This window comes from Colletotrichum truncatum, assembly GCF_014235925.2.
Source record: "Colletotrichum truncatum strain CMES1059 chromosome Unknown Contig_0007, whole genome shotgun sequence".
Lineage (NCBI taxonomy): Eukaryota > Fungi > Ascomycota > Sordariomycetes > Glomerellales > Glomerellaceae > Colletotrichum > Colletotrichum truncatum.
Genome location: NW_027222404.1, coordinates 3,413,726 through 3,431,134, shown reverse-complemented (window position 1 = coordinate 3,431,134; position 17,409 = coordinate 3,413,726). Strand labels below are relative to the sequence as shown.

The following is a 17,409-nucleotide window of genomic DNA, read 5'->3' as shown; positions in this document are numbered from 1 at the left end:
CGTACGCTAGACGCGAAAAGAAGAAAAAAAAAAAAAAAGTAGAGAAAAAGACGCGAACGCGACGAAGTACAAGCAGAGGCAAAGGCAAATGCAAGTAATCGAAGCTGATCTATCTTTTGCGAAGTGCGCGCGATATACAGGTAGCCAGGAATGGATATCGCATGTAGCGCGAAACAACACCCCTACGATTGGTGATTGATATGACTTGACGTGTATGAGTGTGTGTGTATGTGCGTATTTGTTTGTGTGTGTGTGGTGTGTGCGAGATGAGGTCTCCAGGTACTTGGTTCTAAAAAAAAAAGAAATTGGTAGAGAGGAGGGTGTGGTCAAGGCGACCATTGGGGGGGGGGGATAACCTGACCAATTACCCACTTATTTTGTGATTTGTGGGGCTACCCTGAGATCAGCTGACCATGGTCAGCTAGTTAGCTATGGTCAGGTTGAAATTCCTTAGCGCGGTTTGAAACCTCACCCTTGACATACTTTTTGTAAGAACATACGACATTTAAACGCTTCCAAATCCGTTCCGAATCGATTTACAATGGCTCTTCAATCGATTGAAAATCTCTTCCCTCGCCTAGAGGGAATAAGTCCTCTATTAGAACCTACTAGTCTTGATGCAGAAGCTGAAGAAGACTTAAATCTTTACTATCAACTACCAGCCCAGGCCCAGTCTGGCTTACCAGTAAATGAGGAGGTAGGGATATATGAGAACGACTTTGGAATTAGTTCTAAATCGATTCAGGATCAACTCGAAACCGATTCAGAAATACCTCCAACACTTGTTTCATCAGAGGCAACCCGTTCTGGGCATAATAGCCTCAGGGATGTTCATGTACTTGCTCAAAAAGTAATCTTTCTACCTACATTTATAGAATATCCAGAAACAAGTGAGAATGGAGTCCTTTATGTTATTGATATAAGGACTTTAAATGAGGAGGATATTAAATCGCCTTGGAGAATGGTAAACGAACTACTTTTGAATCGATCCGGGATCGATCCCGAACTACTTCAGAACTAATTACATCACAGATTCAGTACAACCATGCCCGGCAATTCCCACAATTCTATATCGCTTCCGAATCGCTTCAGAATCACTTGGGAACTAATTTACTTAGCTGAACCTCAAATAAAAGCATGGGCTCAACATAAAGCCCGAAAAACAATTGCAGCTGGACTTAATCAGAACTGCTCTAAAATCCCCTTATCAGATTGGAGTCAATTCATACCTAATACAAATACTGTTGAGGTTTTACATGAAGCCTCATATACTTGGAGTAATCGGTATTTACCATTACTTACATGTATCCAGAAGTAAGTTTGGAATCCCTTCTGAATTGATTCGGAATTGGTTTGGAATGCGTTGAGAACTAATTCAAAAGTACTTAGATGTGCAGAATACGATCGCCATCTTTTAGAGCAGGATACAGTGTTTACAACACTAGGAATCCGGCTTTCCTGGAAAGATGTTTCTATTATTAGCCGTTATAATACAGCTGCAAGCCGTTTACGTAAGTTAAAAATACTTTAATATTTATTAATAATTATTTCTAAATTATTTTAGAACTTAAACGCCAACGCCAGAGGGAATCCCGTGAGCAACTAGATAATGAACGTGTTGAAAGGCTTTTATCAACCCGACTCTTTACGTCTAGTCCCTCAAGGGGTACTAATTCAAGAAGTCCATCCTCAATTCCGAATCGATCCCGAAGTCTTTCAGAAGCGATTCGGAATCGATCCCCTCGTCTTTCCCATGCTTCATCTTCTGGGGTTATTAGGTCAAATACTCTCCAAAGAACATCTATTTCTAACTTAAGAAACGAAATCAGACAGGGACAACAAGATGACTTTGACTTACAGAAGCAAAGTCTAGAATTAGAAGAAAAGCGATTAGAATTAGAAGCAAGAAAACTTCTAGTTGAAAAACAGAAGCTTGAACTACAAGAAAAGGAACTAGAGTTAGCAGAGCGGCGGAGAAGGTTAGGACTTTGATAGCATATAGGATAGGTAGAGAATCGATTCTAAATCATTTCTGTATTGATTTAGAAATGCTTTTTTTAAAAAAAAGCTTAAAAACCGAACGCCCCGGGTATCTATAAAGAATTGATTCTAAAGCGGTTCCAAATCGGTCCCGAAAGAAGTCCCAAACTGGTTCCAAACCGATCCTGAATTGATTCAGGCCTCATCTTCTTCATCATCCTCAAAGCGGGCCCAGACCTCACATTCCTGATCGCGAAGGGCGGGAGGACATTCTGAATCGATTCGTAATTAGTTCTGAACTGCTTCAAGACTGATTCTAAACTTACTGGCATTGCGGGCAGTGGTGCAGTGGGTGCACTTGCCCTTGGCAGGGAAGCCGGCGGCGCGACGCATTTCGGCGAAGTTGATCTGTTGCAGAATCGATGCAGAATGGGTTCCAAAAGGATTCCGGATCGATTGAGAATCACTTACCACAGTTTGGTTGCCCCGCTTGCGCGTGGGCACGGCAAGAAGGGGGGAGGGGTCTGCGCCTTCCGTTTCTTGGAAGGAGTCTGCAGCTCGCTGTCATCGCGAGCGCCGATGGCGATGCCGTGGATGCGGTCGTAGAATTCTATTCATAATCAGTTTAGAACTAGTTCAGAATCGGTACAGAATCAGTTCAGAATCACTTACCAGCTGCATCATCGTTCTCCTCGACGGAGTTCGCGCCGGACTTGCGGCTCTTAACCTTGGCCGGGACCCCGTCGAGCTTGTGCTTCTTGATGTGGTTCTTGAGGTTCGACTCGCTCGAGAACCGCTCCGTCTAATCGATTCGAAATTAGTTCTGAACTGATCCGGAACTGATTCTGAATTACCTTGGTGCACGTGATGCTGCTGGATCTACCACCCCAGCGGCAGTAGAGTTCGCCAGGGGCGAGCTTGACTTCGCCAGCCTGAATCGATTCAGAACTGTTTCTGAATCGTTGTGGAATCGCTTCTGAATCACTTACCTCGTTGAACTCGAAGGGAGGAAGATCCTCCATGCGGTGGTTCTTGCCGCCCTGGAGAAGACCTTCTTTGTAGGTCTTGTAATCGTCCTGATTCTGAATCAGTTCTGAATCGATCCTAAACCGATTCCATTGTACTTACAGAATCCTTGTATGAAGGCATGATGTCGGATTTCTGAACTGATTCGGAAGTAATTAGGAATCGGTGCGCCAGGGGGGGGGGGGGGCGCATACGATTTGAAAGGGTTACGGAGGGAAAAGGAAGCGAATCAGAATAGAATAGGGATTTAAATATTAATATGGGGTATGCACCCTAATCAGTAGTGGGACGCAATCAGTAACTGGTCCGTGCACCTGACCGATTAAAAATTCCATGGTCAGGTGGACCCACTTCACCTCAATACAGCCAATCATAAAATTGGTCAGATAGACCCATAATTCATTTAAATAAGTGGGTAATTGGTCAGGTTATCCCCCCCCCCCAATGGTCGCCTTGACCACACCCTCGTAGAGAGCCGGGAAGAGATGAACTTTTAGTATTGGAGGGACATGGAAAAAAGAGGTTGTGTGGTGGGCTGCCGTCGCAACGCTTTCGGTCTTGTCTTCCCTCCTTCTTTCCCCCATTGTTCCTTTGTTTACATTCCATTGCCTCCAGCCAATCGGCAGCTCCCGATGGTAGACGCTAAAGGGCATCTGGAGGGTCCTTCCTTCCTTCCCCCACCGCTTTCGACCTTCTCTGCAGCGGTGATCCGTGCGTCTGATTCCTACCCCACTATGAGGCGCCACTACGCGTCTCTGGCCAATCACGAATTTCCCGTGAGACCACCGCGAGGCTGAGGGCACGTGATTGGCGAAAATGTGTCTGCCAGGCGCATTCAGAGCTTTCGAGGATGGGGGGGCCATTCTTTGGTAGGATCTTTTTTTTTTGTGGTATTTCCCGAGTGAGGCCATTCATCCCCGACCGACCGCGACGCAACGGCATTCCGATTCGAAAAGACACTTACGAATTTGATTACGACGTACACCTTCGATACGGATAATTGCCCACCATGGCCAAACAACCTATGCGTCTTCCCCCTATCAAGGTGTTGCGTGTGAAGCAGCCCAACAAGCAAGCCGCCAACCCATGTGTGCAGGTCATGACCTCCGTTCTCGGTAAGCTCCATCTTCCCTCCCTATTGCATCCCAACTGTTGTTGCTGTGTGTTGGGTTGGATGGTGGATGGTCGCGTGGCTGGTAAACTAGCTCCGACAACGGTTTTCCATCTATGGAGCTATCCATCCATCACCACCAGCCCATAAATCACACCCCCCAGTCTCCATTTTAAGGACCTTGTAAGCTAATACCGTCTTGCACAGCTTGCTGGGCCTCCGCAGGCTACAACACACAAGGCTGTGCCGCCCTCGAGAACTCGCTGCGTGCCTGCATGGACAAGCCCAAGGAGCCCAAGCAGGCTTCTTCCACCATCAACTACCACCTCGGCCGCATGTACGACCGCGTGATCCCTCACAAGAAGGACATCAAGCCCACCAAGGGCAACCAGTGAGGTGGCTGTCGGGCAGGGAGGAGGAGAAACAAAAAGGATGGAGTTTACCATGTGCTACGTGGACAACTCACTCGCTGCGAGGGAGAGAACCGAATACGCCCTGAGGGGCAGAAGGCTTTTCGTTGCGGCCGGCAGGCATGTCGTTGGCATGAGACAGACGGCGAGCCTGCTAGAGTTGGTTCCAACGGGGCTTGAAGCGCGCCCACGCATTGTGGAAACACGAACTATTATACACCGGATGAGGCGTTCAAGAGGATGGTTGTTGTATACTATGTATCATATACGGCACACGAGTTGCCATGTCACAATCAAAAGCACACATTTTCTCATGAAAACCATGTTTCGAGGTCACATTCACAGTGTGGCAGAAGACTACCCAGGATAATAGTAGCAAGCAGTAAGCAAACGGTCACCGAGTTCACACGTAAACAATACCACATCGCGATTGTTCAACTCAAATTGAAGGGTCAGTAACGCCTTCCATTCTTCAGTATCCTTTAGCTAGCGCCAGTCAAGAAGCCGATCCCAAGCTGTAGCGAGCGACAAAACAAACATCTCATTCCTGGCCGGTGCTGTCCACCAGCAAGAAACCCTTCAAACACCTGTGCAAAATCCTCCATCATCATCAAAGTCGTAACGATCGAACGAGGGTCAGTCATTTCACGAGTAAACAACCAACGTGAGAAGAGAATAAAAAAAATAAAAGGATGAACGAAAAAAAGCCCAAGATAAAAGAAGAGTGCCTGGGTTTCCTGTGCCATTGACCGTCCATCTGGCTTTCGAGGCTCAGAGAGGCATATGCCAAGTGCATCCAGAGCTGCGAATCGGGTAACGCTTATAAGTATTTCCAAGAAGGCGGTTTGAGCTGGATGAGCACCTCATAAAACCTGAGTGAAACCCGTTGGTTGAGTGTCTGTCGTGAGGCGGAAAACGTGGTCATGATGATAGCGCTGTCTAAATCCCGTCACTCCGAATGCTTCCTGACTGCAAAGTGGTCGTCGCTGCAACCCCTGTCTTACAGACCGGCAACCACTTGCTCCGATATTGATGCGATGCTAAGAGGTATAAAAATGAGGTGAAACAATCTGCTCCGAACGCCGTGTTGTATGCAAAGAAATGCCCCTCCCCTCCCCGGTGGGTATATGGTATGATGCGCCTGGGAAAATCCTATTCTTCTCCCAAATGACCTACTTCGACATAGAAATGGGGCCTTCAGGCCGTCTCTCCAACGCAGAAGAGTTCAATCTCACCAACTCCGCCTGGGTTGGTGTTACGGGCACCCTCGCGCCACTCAATAAAGGCGATTTGGATGTCGTCGTCGCTGGCAATGGTGACGAAGTCACCGTCCTCATCCTGGTAGCGCAGCTTGAGCATTCCCTTGCTGATGCTGCTGTTGGTGAACCGTGCAAGCTTGGCATCGATACGATCAATCAGAGATTGATAGGTGATGTTAAACGCAACAACCAGGGTGACATAGTTGCCGCTGTCGACAAAGTTCACCTTGACCTTCAACTGCGTCGGTATCGGGAGTTCTGGGCTGGCAAGCGGGTTCGACTGAGTCGCGCTGACGCCAGTGCCAAGAGGAGGGGACATCATCGCGCTCATGGATGCAGCAGCGTCAATGCTGAGCTGTCTGTCGTGGACGACAGAGTTTGGCGTTCCTTGACGAGGGTAGATCGGCTGAGCAGGGAACTGCGACATTGTGCCGCCGTAGCTTCCAGACTGCTGGTGGCCATACTGCCGTTCGCGCTGGGCGCCGGGACTCTGCGTGTTCGAGCGGACAGGCATATCGTTCATCCTGGGAGAGCCCGTCTGAGACCGAGGAATGTTTTGGTCATGAGCGGGATGCAGGTGTGGGGGAATACCAGGAACAGCTGGGACGGGGGTGCCGCCCTGAGTGCGACGGATACTTCCTGGGCCGTTGATATCGGGGGTACTGTAGGATCTGCTCCGCTGCTGCTGTGCGGCGCTCTGGCTGTTGGATGCCATAGCTGGCAACGAGGGCCCACGGGGGTTCCTCTGGGGAGCGCCATCTCTGGATGGCGCACGAGGCATGGCAGGCGCCGTGTACCTCTGATTCGGATCATCACCCCAACCAGGCTGAGGTGTGAGCGACTTGGGGAACTGGTAGTTGGGGGTGGTAAACATGCCGCTTGTGGCACTTGTGCGCGAGGAGACAGGAGATTCAGCAACCGGGGAGAAGTAGGAATCGCCACCGCGAGCTCCAGGTGAAGAAGCACCAGGGAGAGGAGCCTGAGTCTGCAAGCTCAAGGGAACCGGGGGCTGTGGGAGCGGGAACCTGGGCGGCGGTGCTCTCGCCATACCAGCAAGGCTCTCTCCTGTCGCAGAACGCTGTCGCAGGCTAGTGCTTGATGGGTTGCGTGGCAGCATATGGCCACCGGTAGACTGAGTGGGCATCGGGAATTGTGCGGGGGCAGACGCTGCCGGCCAGAGCTCCTCGTCATCGTCGTCGTCTTGGTTAAGGTACGGGTTCTCGAGCTTGCCGCCGTGTTCACGAGTCCAGGCAAAGTCGGGTGCCGCCTGGTCAGGGCTCGTTGAGGCTTTGGGCGCGTTGTCCTTTCGCTGCGACTCCAGGGCATCGGCCCACTTCTTCATCTGCTCCTCGTTGGAATACTTGATCATGAAGTTCTCCACGCCGGGGTCGCCCTTCCACCAAATCTGGACACTGTATGAACCGGGCTTCGAAAGAAAGAGGACATCAGTGACATTGGTCATGAAGATGCGGCCCTTTAATTGCAGTCTGGCATTCTTGTTCCTTATTTTTGGACCGGTAGACCGAGTCTTGTCCTTCTTGTCCTTACTCTTGTTCGCCGAGATTTCCTTGCAGCAGAGCAAGATGTTTTCGAAAAGGTAGATTTCATACTGCAAATGTCAGTGTCCTGTTTAAGCCGTGGAAGGGGCGTCTTTTTTGCTGTACTTACGTCCTTTTCTTGCTCGCTCTTGCCAGTGACGACGGTGTAAACGCCATGCATCAGCAATCTGCCAAACTGTTCCACGCGGTGATTCTTCCAATCATCAACTCGGGTTCGCAGATCATCCAGAGCCTCGTCCAAAAGATCACGGTTGACTTCTTCGTTGGCCCTAGACAGAACGCGCCCGGCAGCCTCAATACCCGCCGCCAAGTCGGCCTTGATTTCCTCATCATCACTCTTCTTCATCAGATCCTTCAACAGAAGCGGGTACTTCACAAGTCGCTGCATGGGCTTAAGCAGGAAGCCATCGAGAGTGTTAAAGTCTACCGCTACAGGGTGGCCGGCAGCCTTGATCTGGTCAAAGACTTGGCTGGCAACCTGGGCCGCCTTTCGCTGGTTAGCAATAAAGGGTCGGTAAATGTCGAACGCATCTTCATATGCGACAAAAGGAGCGCCCCATTGCTGTGTTGCTTGGGGCATAGAGTTTGTAGTCTCAACCCGAATGAGGAATCTGCGCTGGAAATCGAGAATAGCGTTGATGTTGAGGAAGATCTGGTGGATGGTGTCGCCGGTAATGATACCCTTGGTCTCCAAACTGCTCTTAAGATCGTACAGATTCTCCAAATCCTGGACATACTTGCGCTCCGTGTCGACCAGTTCCTTAATGATGTGGTCTCGGTAACTCAGCTTGGAGCCGGGTTCTTTTGGCATGTCATCTTCGGGATAAGGTTGCAGCTGTAGTAGGAGACCTCGTTGCTCTGCCAGATCAAGGACATAATTTACCACTTGAGTTGTCTGCGACCAAGTTAGCAACAGTGCACTCCAATCATACAAGGTTGGATCGCAGGGTGATGAATCAGGGGGCAATCCTATGTTGCATACCTTCACGAACCCAGTCGTGTCATTGCCCAGGACATCGCTGATGACGAAGCATTCGGCAGAGGAGATACTCAACTCCTTCAGACAGGCCTGGATAAATTTGAAAATAGCGATCTTTGATTTCTTGCTTTCGGATGCAGCAGCATTCGTGTCTTCAATCTCGAGTGTCTTCTCGGGCTGCAGAGCGTTGTAAATGTCCAAAAATGGGTAACCAGTACGGAAAAGGCTCCACAGAGATTCGACGGGGTCGTTGGGGTCCAACTGTTGCAGATAGGGGTCGAAACCGGGCACTTGTGCTAAGCGCTGCTTCAACGACATGCAAATCTGGTAAAGGGAGCGCGAGGCATCCGCCTTTTGGTTGATAATGTTTGCCGTTGCGACAACTGGTCCTCCATTTTGGGCAGGCGTCACAGTCGATGCACTTGCTAGGGAGGTGATGGAGCCGGAGGACGATGTATATGCTGTCGAGCCGGAGAGTTGGCTGGCGCGCGGCGCATTACTCATGGTATTGGGTAGGCCGCCAATTCCGCCGGGGTTCTGGAATACAGGAGCCGTGTTGTTTCTAAGTAGAGGAGCATGAGCCATGACGTCCTAGCCCATCCGGCGGTAGGAGGGGGGAGGAAGCGAGGAAACGGCTTGCGGGCAGTGACGGTTGAGAAAGATCACGGTCGGTCGGATATCGTGGCAGAACTCGAAGGGGTAAGAGCGGAGGCGGTGGAAGGGGAGTGAAGCGCTTCTATCCGGAGGGGAATGACTGGGGCTCTCGTCATTCAGCGCAAGGGTTCTCGAAGTCGGTCAACTCGCGTAAGGGCCGGAACTCGAAGGGGTATTGGTGGTTAGGGGGGGGATTGAGGCCACGATCTAGCGGTCACGGTCGGTACTGGGGAGGGTTTCGTAGTGGTCGGGCGTCGTCGCAGAAGGAGAGCACAGGAATGTGAAAACAAGGGGCTCTGATCCAATTCGGTCGACGTCGGTGTAGTCTTTTTTTTCTTGTTCGGTCGTCGGATGCCCCTCGACTGCGATCTGAAAGAGAAAAAAAAAACAACCAGCAGGTTGACGAAGGAAGACAGCAATAGTGTTGACACAGAGTGTGTGTGTGTGTGTGACAGAACTGCCGGCGCCGAGTGTCGGTGGAGGAGGGAGGTTGGGCTGGTCGGGCGGGTCTAAATTCGAGTCTACGAGTCGAAGTTTGCGGAGCGGTGCGGAGCGATGGGGGCTATCGGGGCGAAACCAATGCCTTTTGTCCCCCCTGCTGATCTCTTGTGGTGGGCGGTTCAACAGTAGCGTTGTTGTACTTGTCGTTTCCCTCGCGGGGCTTTGTGAAGGATGATCTGGCGGGGGACAGATATCGTTCAAAGGGCACAGCAATATTTAGAGAGCAAGCTTGAAGGAGGCTTGCGAGACGAAGCGGGAACGGTGATGTCGCTCGACTTGGGGGGATGTTGTTGCAGGACGCAGGCTGCTGCAGTCGGCGTGCATGAGTATGTCTTGATTCGACCTGGAGGGGGAACGGCCTGGGACCTGGGTTAGGTACGGGGCGAAGAGGTCAGGGTCAGACGAGCTTAAGGGCAGGGGAAGGGGGATGAAGGGAAGGGGGGAACAGGAAGGGAAGGGTAGGCTGGTTGGGTTGAGGATCCGTACTGAATGTTGAAAGGTAGGTCGGGTCAGGCCAGCCAAGTCGGGTTCCAGTTTGTGGTTCCAGGACCAGTACCCGTTCTGTTGCTGGTCTTTGTGTGTGCGTGTGTGCCTTTGAGAGCGAGAAAGGGAGAAGAATGGTGGATGGAGGGGGGTATGGTAGGGGAGGGGGGAAGGATTCCATCTACCATGTATCCTTGTATTTGGGGGGGTTTAGGAGAGGTTACTGTAGACAGATAAACGGAGAGACAGAGAGGCGGATACAGAGAGAAAGAGAGAGGCGCGGATGGTGAATGGTTAATTGTGGATGGTGTGTGGGTACCGAGAATGGGATAGAGTGGGAATGGCAGAGGGATGGATGAGTGAGTTAGTGGGTGCGAGGATTGATTGGGTCCCTTCGGCATAGCAGGTTGGAGGGGGTTGAGGAGGGGGGTGAGGGGAGGGAAAAGGGACTCTGAGCGCCGCTTCTACTGCTTGTACTAGTAAGTGGTCTGGTGCGGTGCTGCAGGTGCACTGCATTCAAAGTACGGGTCGGCTTCCCTCTAGATGAATGGGGTATCCCACATGCCTTTTGGGTCAGGTTTCTTCTCGAGGGAAAGGGTTTCCCTTCCTAGTGCTGATAGTGCTTCTTCTGTTGGCTATACTGCTGCTTCTGTGCTCTTGTCTACTGTACCTCTCAGTCAGGGAACTGGAAGGTCCTTGGGGACTCTCAGGCTACTCGCATTGATTCTGATGGAGGTTTTGGGTGTTTCAAAATTAGCGGGCGGGTGCGCTAATCTGCTTTGGGACGAGTTTCCCGTCACAGTGGACAGATCACGTCTCTCATTGATTGAAGGTAACACGGTCCGGCCGTGTACGTACCATTCCATGGCTTCTAATAGTACACAACATTGGGAGACCAGCACGCAAAGAGAGCAGCAGATACAGCATCACTGGCCACAAAGCGGCACCGTCTGAGCATCCTACGTCTGTGATGATGGGGATAGTCCGTGGTGGTTGTACTAGCAGTACTAGCAGATGGATGGTGGTGGTAATGTTGGTCTTGCAGCAGTGGCAGTGGATACTGTAAACCCTTGGATCCTGGTACTACACTAAGTCCAGGCAGACGGGAAACGGAAGTTGAAAAAGAGGAAATGCTACATATAACATACCATGTATCGCAAACGCAGCAAGCATGCAATATCCGCATATGTTACTCTCAATCATCTGTGTCATAAACATCAATACACATACGCATATAATGGGTGACATTTGTTCGAGAAGGTCAATGGAACAAAAGGAAGAGGGAGGGAAGGAGGGGTGGATGCCAACCTGGCTTGCCGCAGATGCGACGCCAACGCCGGAAACGAATACAGCATGTATCACGAGATATCGGCAGCCCTTTAAACATGCCGTGCCAGCCTTTCTCTGCCCTTTGATGTATGTCATCGTCATGCCCTGAATGGAAACCATGGCGCAAACGGGTATCTCCTGGCATTGCGACCCCGTGATTCTGGCCGCTTGATATTAAACCCGCCCAACATAAGACAGACGTTTGCTGTGTGTGCTCCAGTTTCTCTACAGAGTTAGTACCCGTGCCCGCAACTCGCACTCAATCAACGTGGATCCAGAAGTTACGTCTCAAACCCAAGTCCTTGCAGGATTCAAAAATAAAATAAATAATTAAAAATCAACTGTCTGTTGCCCTGTCGATGTTGCTGCCCCCCGTTGACTGTTTATCAAGCACATACGAAAATGACGAAATGGTGTCCGTCCGGACGTTTATGGTCATTCTTCCCCCCGCTGGTGAAATTCAATAGCTCCGTTGTTGAAATGGGCAATGAACTGACCACCCACTTCCTACAAGCTCTTCTCAGGCCATCCACACCGCATCACCCCCGTCCGGACGGCAAGCATCGGTACTACTCACCTTGTGGTTTGAAGCGAGGGAGGGACGCAGAAAGGCTCGTGGGTGTGTGTGTGTGTGTGTCGGTACGGATACTGCTAATATGTAAAACGCCTCGGGCATGGGTGGGGAGGGCCATTTTGGGGAAAATAATATAAAATAACGTACATGATAAGCGAGTGAGACAGACAAGCGAGTGAGACAGTAAACCAGACCTTCGCGACAATAATATCGAAATCTATAACAAGAAATCTTAGATTGATTAATACTACTCGGATTCCTGTTCTTCGGATGTTTCCTCAATAAATTGACATGTTCTCGCGTTGTGGCCTGTATTCCCGCATACGCCACACCGACGATGAGTCGTCTCAGACCTCACTTTGCGACCACTACTCCGTCGCGTTTCCTCTTGTAGTTGCGTGTCTGCCTCTCTTTGCGACTGTATATCCTCTCCAGTAGATATAGTAAGACTTCCTCCTTTCTGTAGACGTGTTTTCTTAGCCCTTCGACGCCGACTTAATATTGCATTCTCCTCTCGAAGGATTTGAACCTCTGACTCTAGTAATGCTACCCGATGCCCTAGTCCTTCTGTCCCTCTGGCTAGCTTACTCACAGCACTATAAATTGATGCTGGAGAGCTGCTTCGGTGGCGTGAGATTCGACTCTTAATAAAAGTAGACTGTGATCTTGCTTCGCTTGGGTTGCTCGGCGTCCTAGAGATCCAAGGGTCTGGTGTCTGAGGGACCCCCTCCTCAGGCGTTGGCGTTCGGAACTTTACATCCAGCTTTGAGAGAACACTTTCTGCATTCAAAGGGACAAGTCCAGCTCCTCGGAAACCTCCCTGGATATTTTTCCTCGTAAAAGACTGCTTAAAAGCTTCGTGAAATGCTGCAAAGAAATCTTCCTTCGAGATATGGGTTGTGCCTCGCCGCATCTTATTCTCAATTTGCCGACCGTAGGCATTCTTTAACGGCTGAAAACAACCAACATCTAAGGGTTGAAGTAGATGAGACGAGTGAGCCGGCATGCACAGTGTAATAATGTTGTTTTCTTGACAAAAGAGCTCGAAGGCTGCGGAGTGGTGACTTTCATGACCATCAACAACGAGGAGGCGATATTTCCCAGACGTACGTGGTTTTGTATAAATGTCGAAGTGTCTGATCCAGTCAATACCTCTCTCGTTTGTTGTCCATCCATTTTCAGACGTTGCAATAGCCCAATCGCCCGGAAGAGAGGTTTCTGTATACCAGCTTGAGAGGTGATACTGGCCTGCAACGATGATGTATGGCGGGATGCTCTCCCCTTGGGAATTAATAGCCTGGATAACTGTAACCCATTCCCTATTGCCAGGCTGTGTCATCTTCGTATTTGAACGCCTTTCAGCACTTGTAACAACCATTCCAGAAGCAATAACGCCCATCATAAAGCCGGTCTCATCAAAGTTGTAGATATCAGCATCAGCAATACCATACTTCGCAATTGTATTCTTCACAAGCGAAAACCAGCCACGAATCACCTCTGGATCTTCGCATTGAGCTCTCTTATAGTCATACTTGCGAAAGAAACGCGTCCTAAGCTGTGGTTGTCGCTTGACGAAATTAGAAGCCCAGCGCTTCCCAACTGGAGGCGCGTCGCGCTCTGCGAGAAGTCGATTGGCCATTTCTTCCACACCACTCAGCCGGGGAGGAAATGATCGCGCATCTAGGTCGAGAATATACTCAACTATTGTCTTCTCTTCTAAATCTGATAAATTCCGTGAATTAGGCATGCTGTCGCGTCGTGAGACTATTCCCTTTAGTCGCCGGCTTAATGTTGCGTGACTGACTGTATAGAGTGCACCTGCGGCCCGAGCACTAAGTTTTGGGTCATTTCTCATTGCTTGAAGGGCAATTTGTAACCTTCTTTCAATACTAGCTGATTCCATGATTTATTGTAGAGGAAAAGGTGCCGGTCGCGTCAAGGTGCGACGGTCGCGGTTTACTGTCTCACTCGCTTGTCTGTCTCACTCGCTTATCATGTACGTTATAAGATATTAAAAAATAAAAAGAGAGAAAGAATGCGGAGCGTTGATGAGGTGATTGCTTGATAAGACAAGCCGTTCCCACTAGATCCCGCCCGCTCCTTCTTTCATGCTTGATTGAGGCTTGGGGGGCTGAGAGGCTTGACGCTTGAGGCTTAATGTTCATGAGATCAGGAAAGAGGGAAAGTATCTCCTCCTACCTTTCTTGCCCTTTTTCTGCCCGTTCTTCGGTAGGCAGGGACTTAGCTTCCACTACTCGCCTTGGCCGGAAGGAGGAGGCACTATGTAGCAAGAGTGCCTACCCACCCGGCCGGCCTCTTTCCCCAACAAGCTTCTTCACTTGTTCGGCTCCCTGGTTTTGGATTTGATTTTGGTCTGTTCTTGCCTTGTCCTAATTTGTTCCTACCACTACCTGCCTGCTTACTACCATGTACCATTTGGCTGGATTCCTTTTGCTGCGTCATCACAATTTAGAGGCGGAAAGAGACTCCTTCTTGGCTCTTAGAAACGGCAATAACAACAACACAAAATCACATTCTTTTTCCATTCTCGAAATTGCGCTCATCGCCAGCCCGTCACTCCTCCAAAACTCCCACTTACCAGTTGTTACCGACCATCAAAGTACTCTTTACTTCCTGCGGTACGCTGTCGGGTTCGGTCTTCACCTTCTCCAAACTAACGATGCGCTATACGCCTTCAGGCGCAGCCCCGTCGTGTCTGCAGCCTTCGGGCCTTCACCATCTCGCCCTCAATTGCCCAACTTAAATCGACTTTCGTCTCCTCCTAGCAGACATCATAGTTGTGCTGCTCTACCGTTGCTAGAGACGACAAGGTCTATACTTCGAACCCCACTCTTGTTGCTGCCCGTCAGCATTTATACCGCCCGGCCACCAGCATCCGTGAGTCTGACTATCGGCGCGCGGGCTCTCAGATAAGTGCATGAGCATCTCCCATCCGTCTGTTGTTTCGATGCCTAAATGCACAGGACTGCTACAATGCTGCTTTTATCCACCCCTTCACCACGGCTTCGCCTCCAAAGACAGGACATCCTCGTCCTTCTGAAATCTCCCATCTCGCCCCCCTCCAGGGTCTATCTGCTCGAGCGGAATTCTGCCCCCTCAACTCGAACTGTACTTGCAAAAGATGTTGGCTGTCAGTTTTACCCTGACACACGGCCGATCCGTCGCCCGTGGACATCCATCGTCATCTTCCCATCACGGCCCGTCACATAACCTAATTCATCGCACCAGATGGAAAGATCTGTAGGACTAAAGGGTCGCCCATCCATAACCGCGGATCCAATCCGACAACACCCCATCGCTGCCAACCAAAACATGTCAAGACAGTTGAAACACTCAGTTCATGCGCCTGGATGACCAAGCCCACTAGGTCCAAGGAAACAGTGGGAGCCTCACATGACAATTGTTTTGGGATGAGGGACGACTCGACACCATGCCACCTCATGCCGCTTGCCCCCCTGGGGCCTGCCTACGATACCTGGGATGCTATGTGCTACTGCGTAGGATGAGGCGGCGGACGGAACCCACTCCGAATGAAGGACTCTCCAGGGGAATCCTGCTGGCCGCAACCACCGCGGCCCTACATCATACATTTTCCTTCCTTGCCCCGCGATGCCGTGCATCTCCATATGTGATTCTCAGGTTACTTTTTCCCTAGTCGTGTTGGTGTTGTCCAAGGACACTTGGCGCAACGCTCCTACATTATGTTTCCCCGTTCGCGTGGCCTTGTGAAGAAAAAAATGCAAGCTTGTGTCACCACGTTCATCTCAGCCCCAGGTATGAGGGACATGGAGGCTTCAACGGTGCGTCTCACTCTCGGCCTAGGCTGTCCGAGATGCCGCCCTTGTGGGGAAGGTCTCGAGCGAAGAAGTATGGGCGAGGGCGTTGACGGTGGCTGATGATGAGCGCTGGGGCACTCTCGAGGCGGTATGCTTGAGACTCGGCGCCCGTTTGAGGAGATGAACACGAAAAAAAAAAAAAAAAAAAAAAAGACTACGACTGGTAAACCATGAGGTTGCAATTGTTCGGCTATACTTGTCTTGGGTTCCGCTGAAGCTGCTGAGAGCTGTGTGGTAAATTGTCCACGAAATTTAACATGCCTCATTTACTTCGTCTTGGTCACCTATTGCGGCCAGAACCGGATATGCGAACCAACATCATAAAGAAAGGATCTGAATTAAAGAATGGGACAAGAAGGCGCTCCAGTGGCTTGCAGAGGCCGCTAAGACGTCGCTATTGGGCTGAGGCTCTTGAACCCTTCACGAACTGGGCATAGTCTATCGGGACAAATCTCTCGTGCATGCACCTCATCGGCTCCCGAGCCGAAGCACCCCGGAAAATCCCTTTAGAGCGCGCCCAGTGTCTTGCTGGATTTCCTTTTCAACGCGGCAGATCATTTGGCTGAGATGGCATTGCCAATAGCTATTGCCATTCAATACCGGCAATTGGGATTGAGCCCGAAAAGGATCGCCCAAGGGTTTTCTTTGCGACATGTTTTGCCGTGGCCAATGCAACGGCCCGAATGCTTGAGGGCCTTCGCCACGAAACGTAGCAAATAAAATGCCAGTCGAGTAGCCGTGGATCATGATGCCGTCAAGCAAACTTTACCAAGAATTATAGCTGAGGGAGTCCCGGGCTGACATGAAGAGGAGGCGAACTCCCCAAAAAGTCAATTCCCTATGGCATTCATCACTGCGTTACAAACATGCAAAGCTTGGTGCGACCTCACCCATTACGAAAGCCGCATTTGATGCTGTGCTAAGTTTACTCGCCTACTTCAACATTTTACTTGGAGGGCTCATACAGGCCGGCCGTTTCGCGAACTATCTGGAATTGATGTGTTACGGGGAAAGGAGGAGGGGACAACAACGGAACCCCCCGTGTTGGAGAGGGCGTAATCATGTGGGTACCCGGAGCGGGAGACCATCGAGGGGAGAGGGGGCAAGGGGAGCGGTCGAGGCGGCGGAGCGAGTCGAGAGTCACCTCTTGACAGCCCCGAGATTTACTGCTTGCTTTTCTGAGAGAAGTGGCGGCGAAGCGAAACGGAAAAGAAAAGGTGCCAGACAAGGAATGTGTGGCTCAAACTCTGTAGATTCTCTTGCAGTCTCTTTTCTTGGGTGCAGTCCTTGCACCACACCGCGGCCAGCTGTTCGTTACCTTTGGGCGCAGATCCCGGCTCCGTCTCTATCCACCGACCCTGAGATGGGGAAACGGCGGATGGAGTCAAGAAAGCAGTCAGCACAGGAAATTGTACACGTGTTATTGACAGGTGACTAGAAGGTTTCTCAGAGGTGCAAGGAACACCTTGAGAAGGATGGTGGAGGCAGGAATCTAACATGAGGTATGTTTTGCGTTGATCTTTGATCTGCTTGAGATCTAGGCTGAAAAGTGTATATATGAGTGTGTCGGTGCAGATGGCGGATTTTGGACAAGTCTTTGGACTGGAGATGATGCGTTCCTCACGTCTAGTTCGCCCCGCTTTCGCATTCTGTCAGAGTCAGGCACAAGGGACCATATGGCAAAGTC

At 50.5% G+C, this 17,409-nt stretch overlaps 4 protein-coding genes across 4 annotated transcripts; 1 reads left to right on the top strand and 3 right to left on the bottom strand.

Moving 5' to 3' along the window:
* Positions 1-2,447: 2,447 nt before the first annotated feature.
* Positions 2,448-3,129, bottom strand: CTRU02_211362 (uncharacterized protein; the record flags this gene model as incomplete). The annotated part of the gene is made up of 5 exons (XM_070205616.1): positions 2,448-2,590; positions 2,653-2,782; positions 2,835-2,912; positions 2,970-3,056; positions 3,109-3,129. 5 exons carry the CDS (start codon positions 3,127-3,129, stop codon positions 2,448-2,450), a joined length of 459 nt encoding a protein of 152 aa, XP_070060859.1.
* An 886-nt stretch (positions 3,130-4,015) lies between these two features.
* On the top strand, positions 4,016-4,512 carry CTRU02_211361 (mitochondrial 37S ribosomal protein mS37; the record flags this gene model as incomplete). Its single annotated transcript, XM_036720384.1, has 2 exons — positions 4,016-4,121; positions 4,325-4,512. 2 exons carry the CDS (start codon positions 4,016-4,018, stop codon positions 4,510-4,512), a joined length of 294 nt encoding a protein of 97 aa, XP_036588127.1.
* Positions 4,513-5,724: 1,212 nt separating this feature from the next.
* CTRU02_211360 (cdc24 calponin) lies at positions 5,725-8,909 on the bottom strand (the record flags this gene model as incomplete). Its single annotated transcript, XM_036720383.1, has 3 exons — positions 5,725-7,395; positions 7,455-8,240; positions 8,328-8,909. The coding sequence occupies 3 exons, from the start codon at positions 8,907-8,909 to the stop codon at positions 5,725-5,727; spliced, it is 3,039 nt and encodes a 1,012-aa protein (XP_036588126.1).
* A 3,203-nt stretch (positions 8,910-12,112) lies between these two features.
* On the bottom strand, positions 12,113-13,768 carry CTRU02_211359 (transposase; the record flags this gene model as incomplete). Its single annotated transcript, XM_070205615.1, has 1 exon — positions 12,113-13,768. The coding sequence occupies one exon, from the start codon at positions 13,766-13,768 to the stop codon at positions 12,113-12,115; it is 1,656 nt and encodes a 551-aa protein (XP_070060858.1).
* Between the last annotated feature and the right edge of the window lie 3,641 nt (positions 13,769-17,409).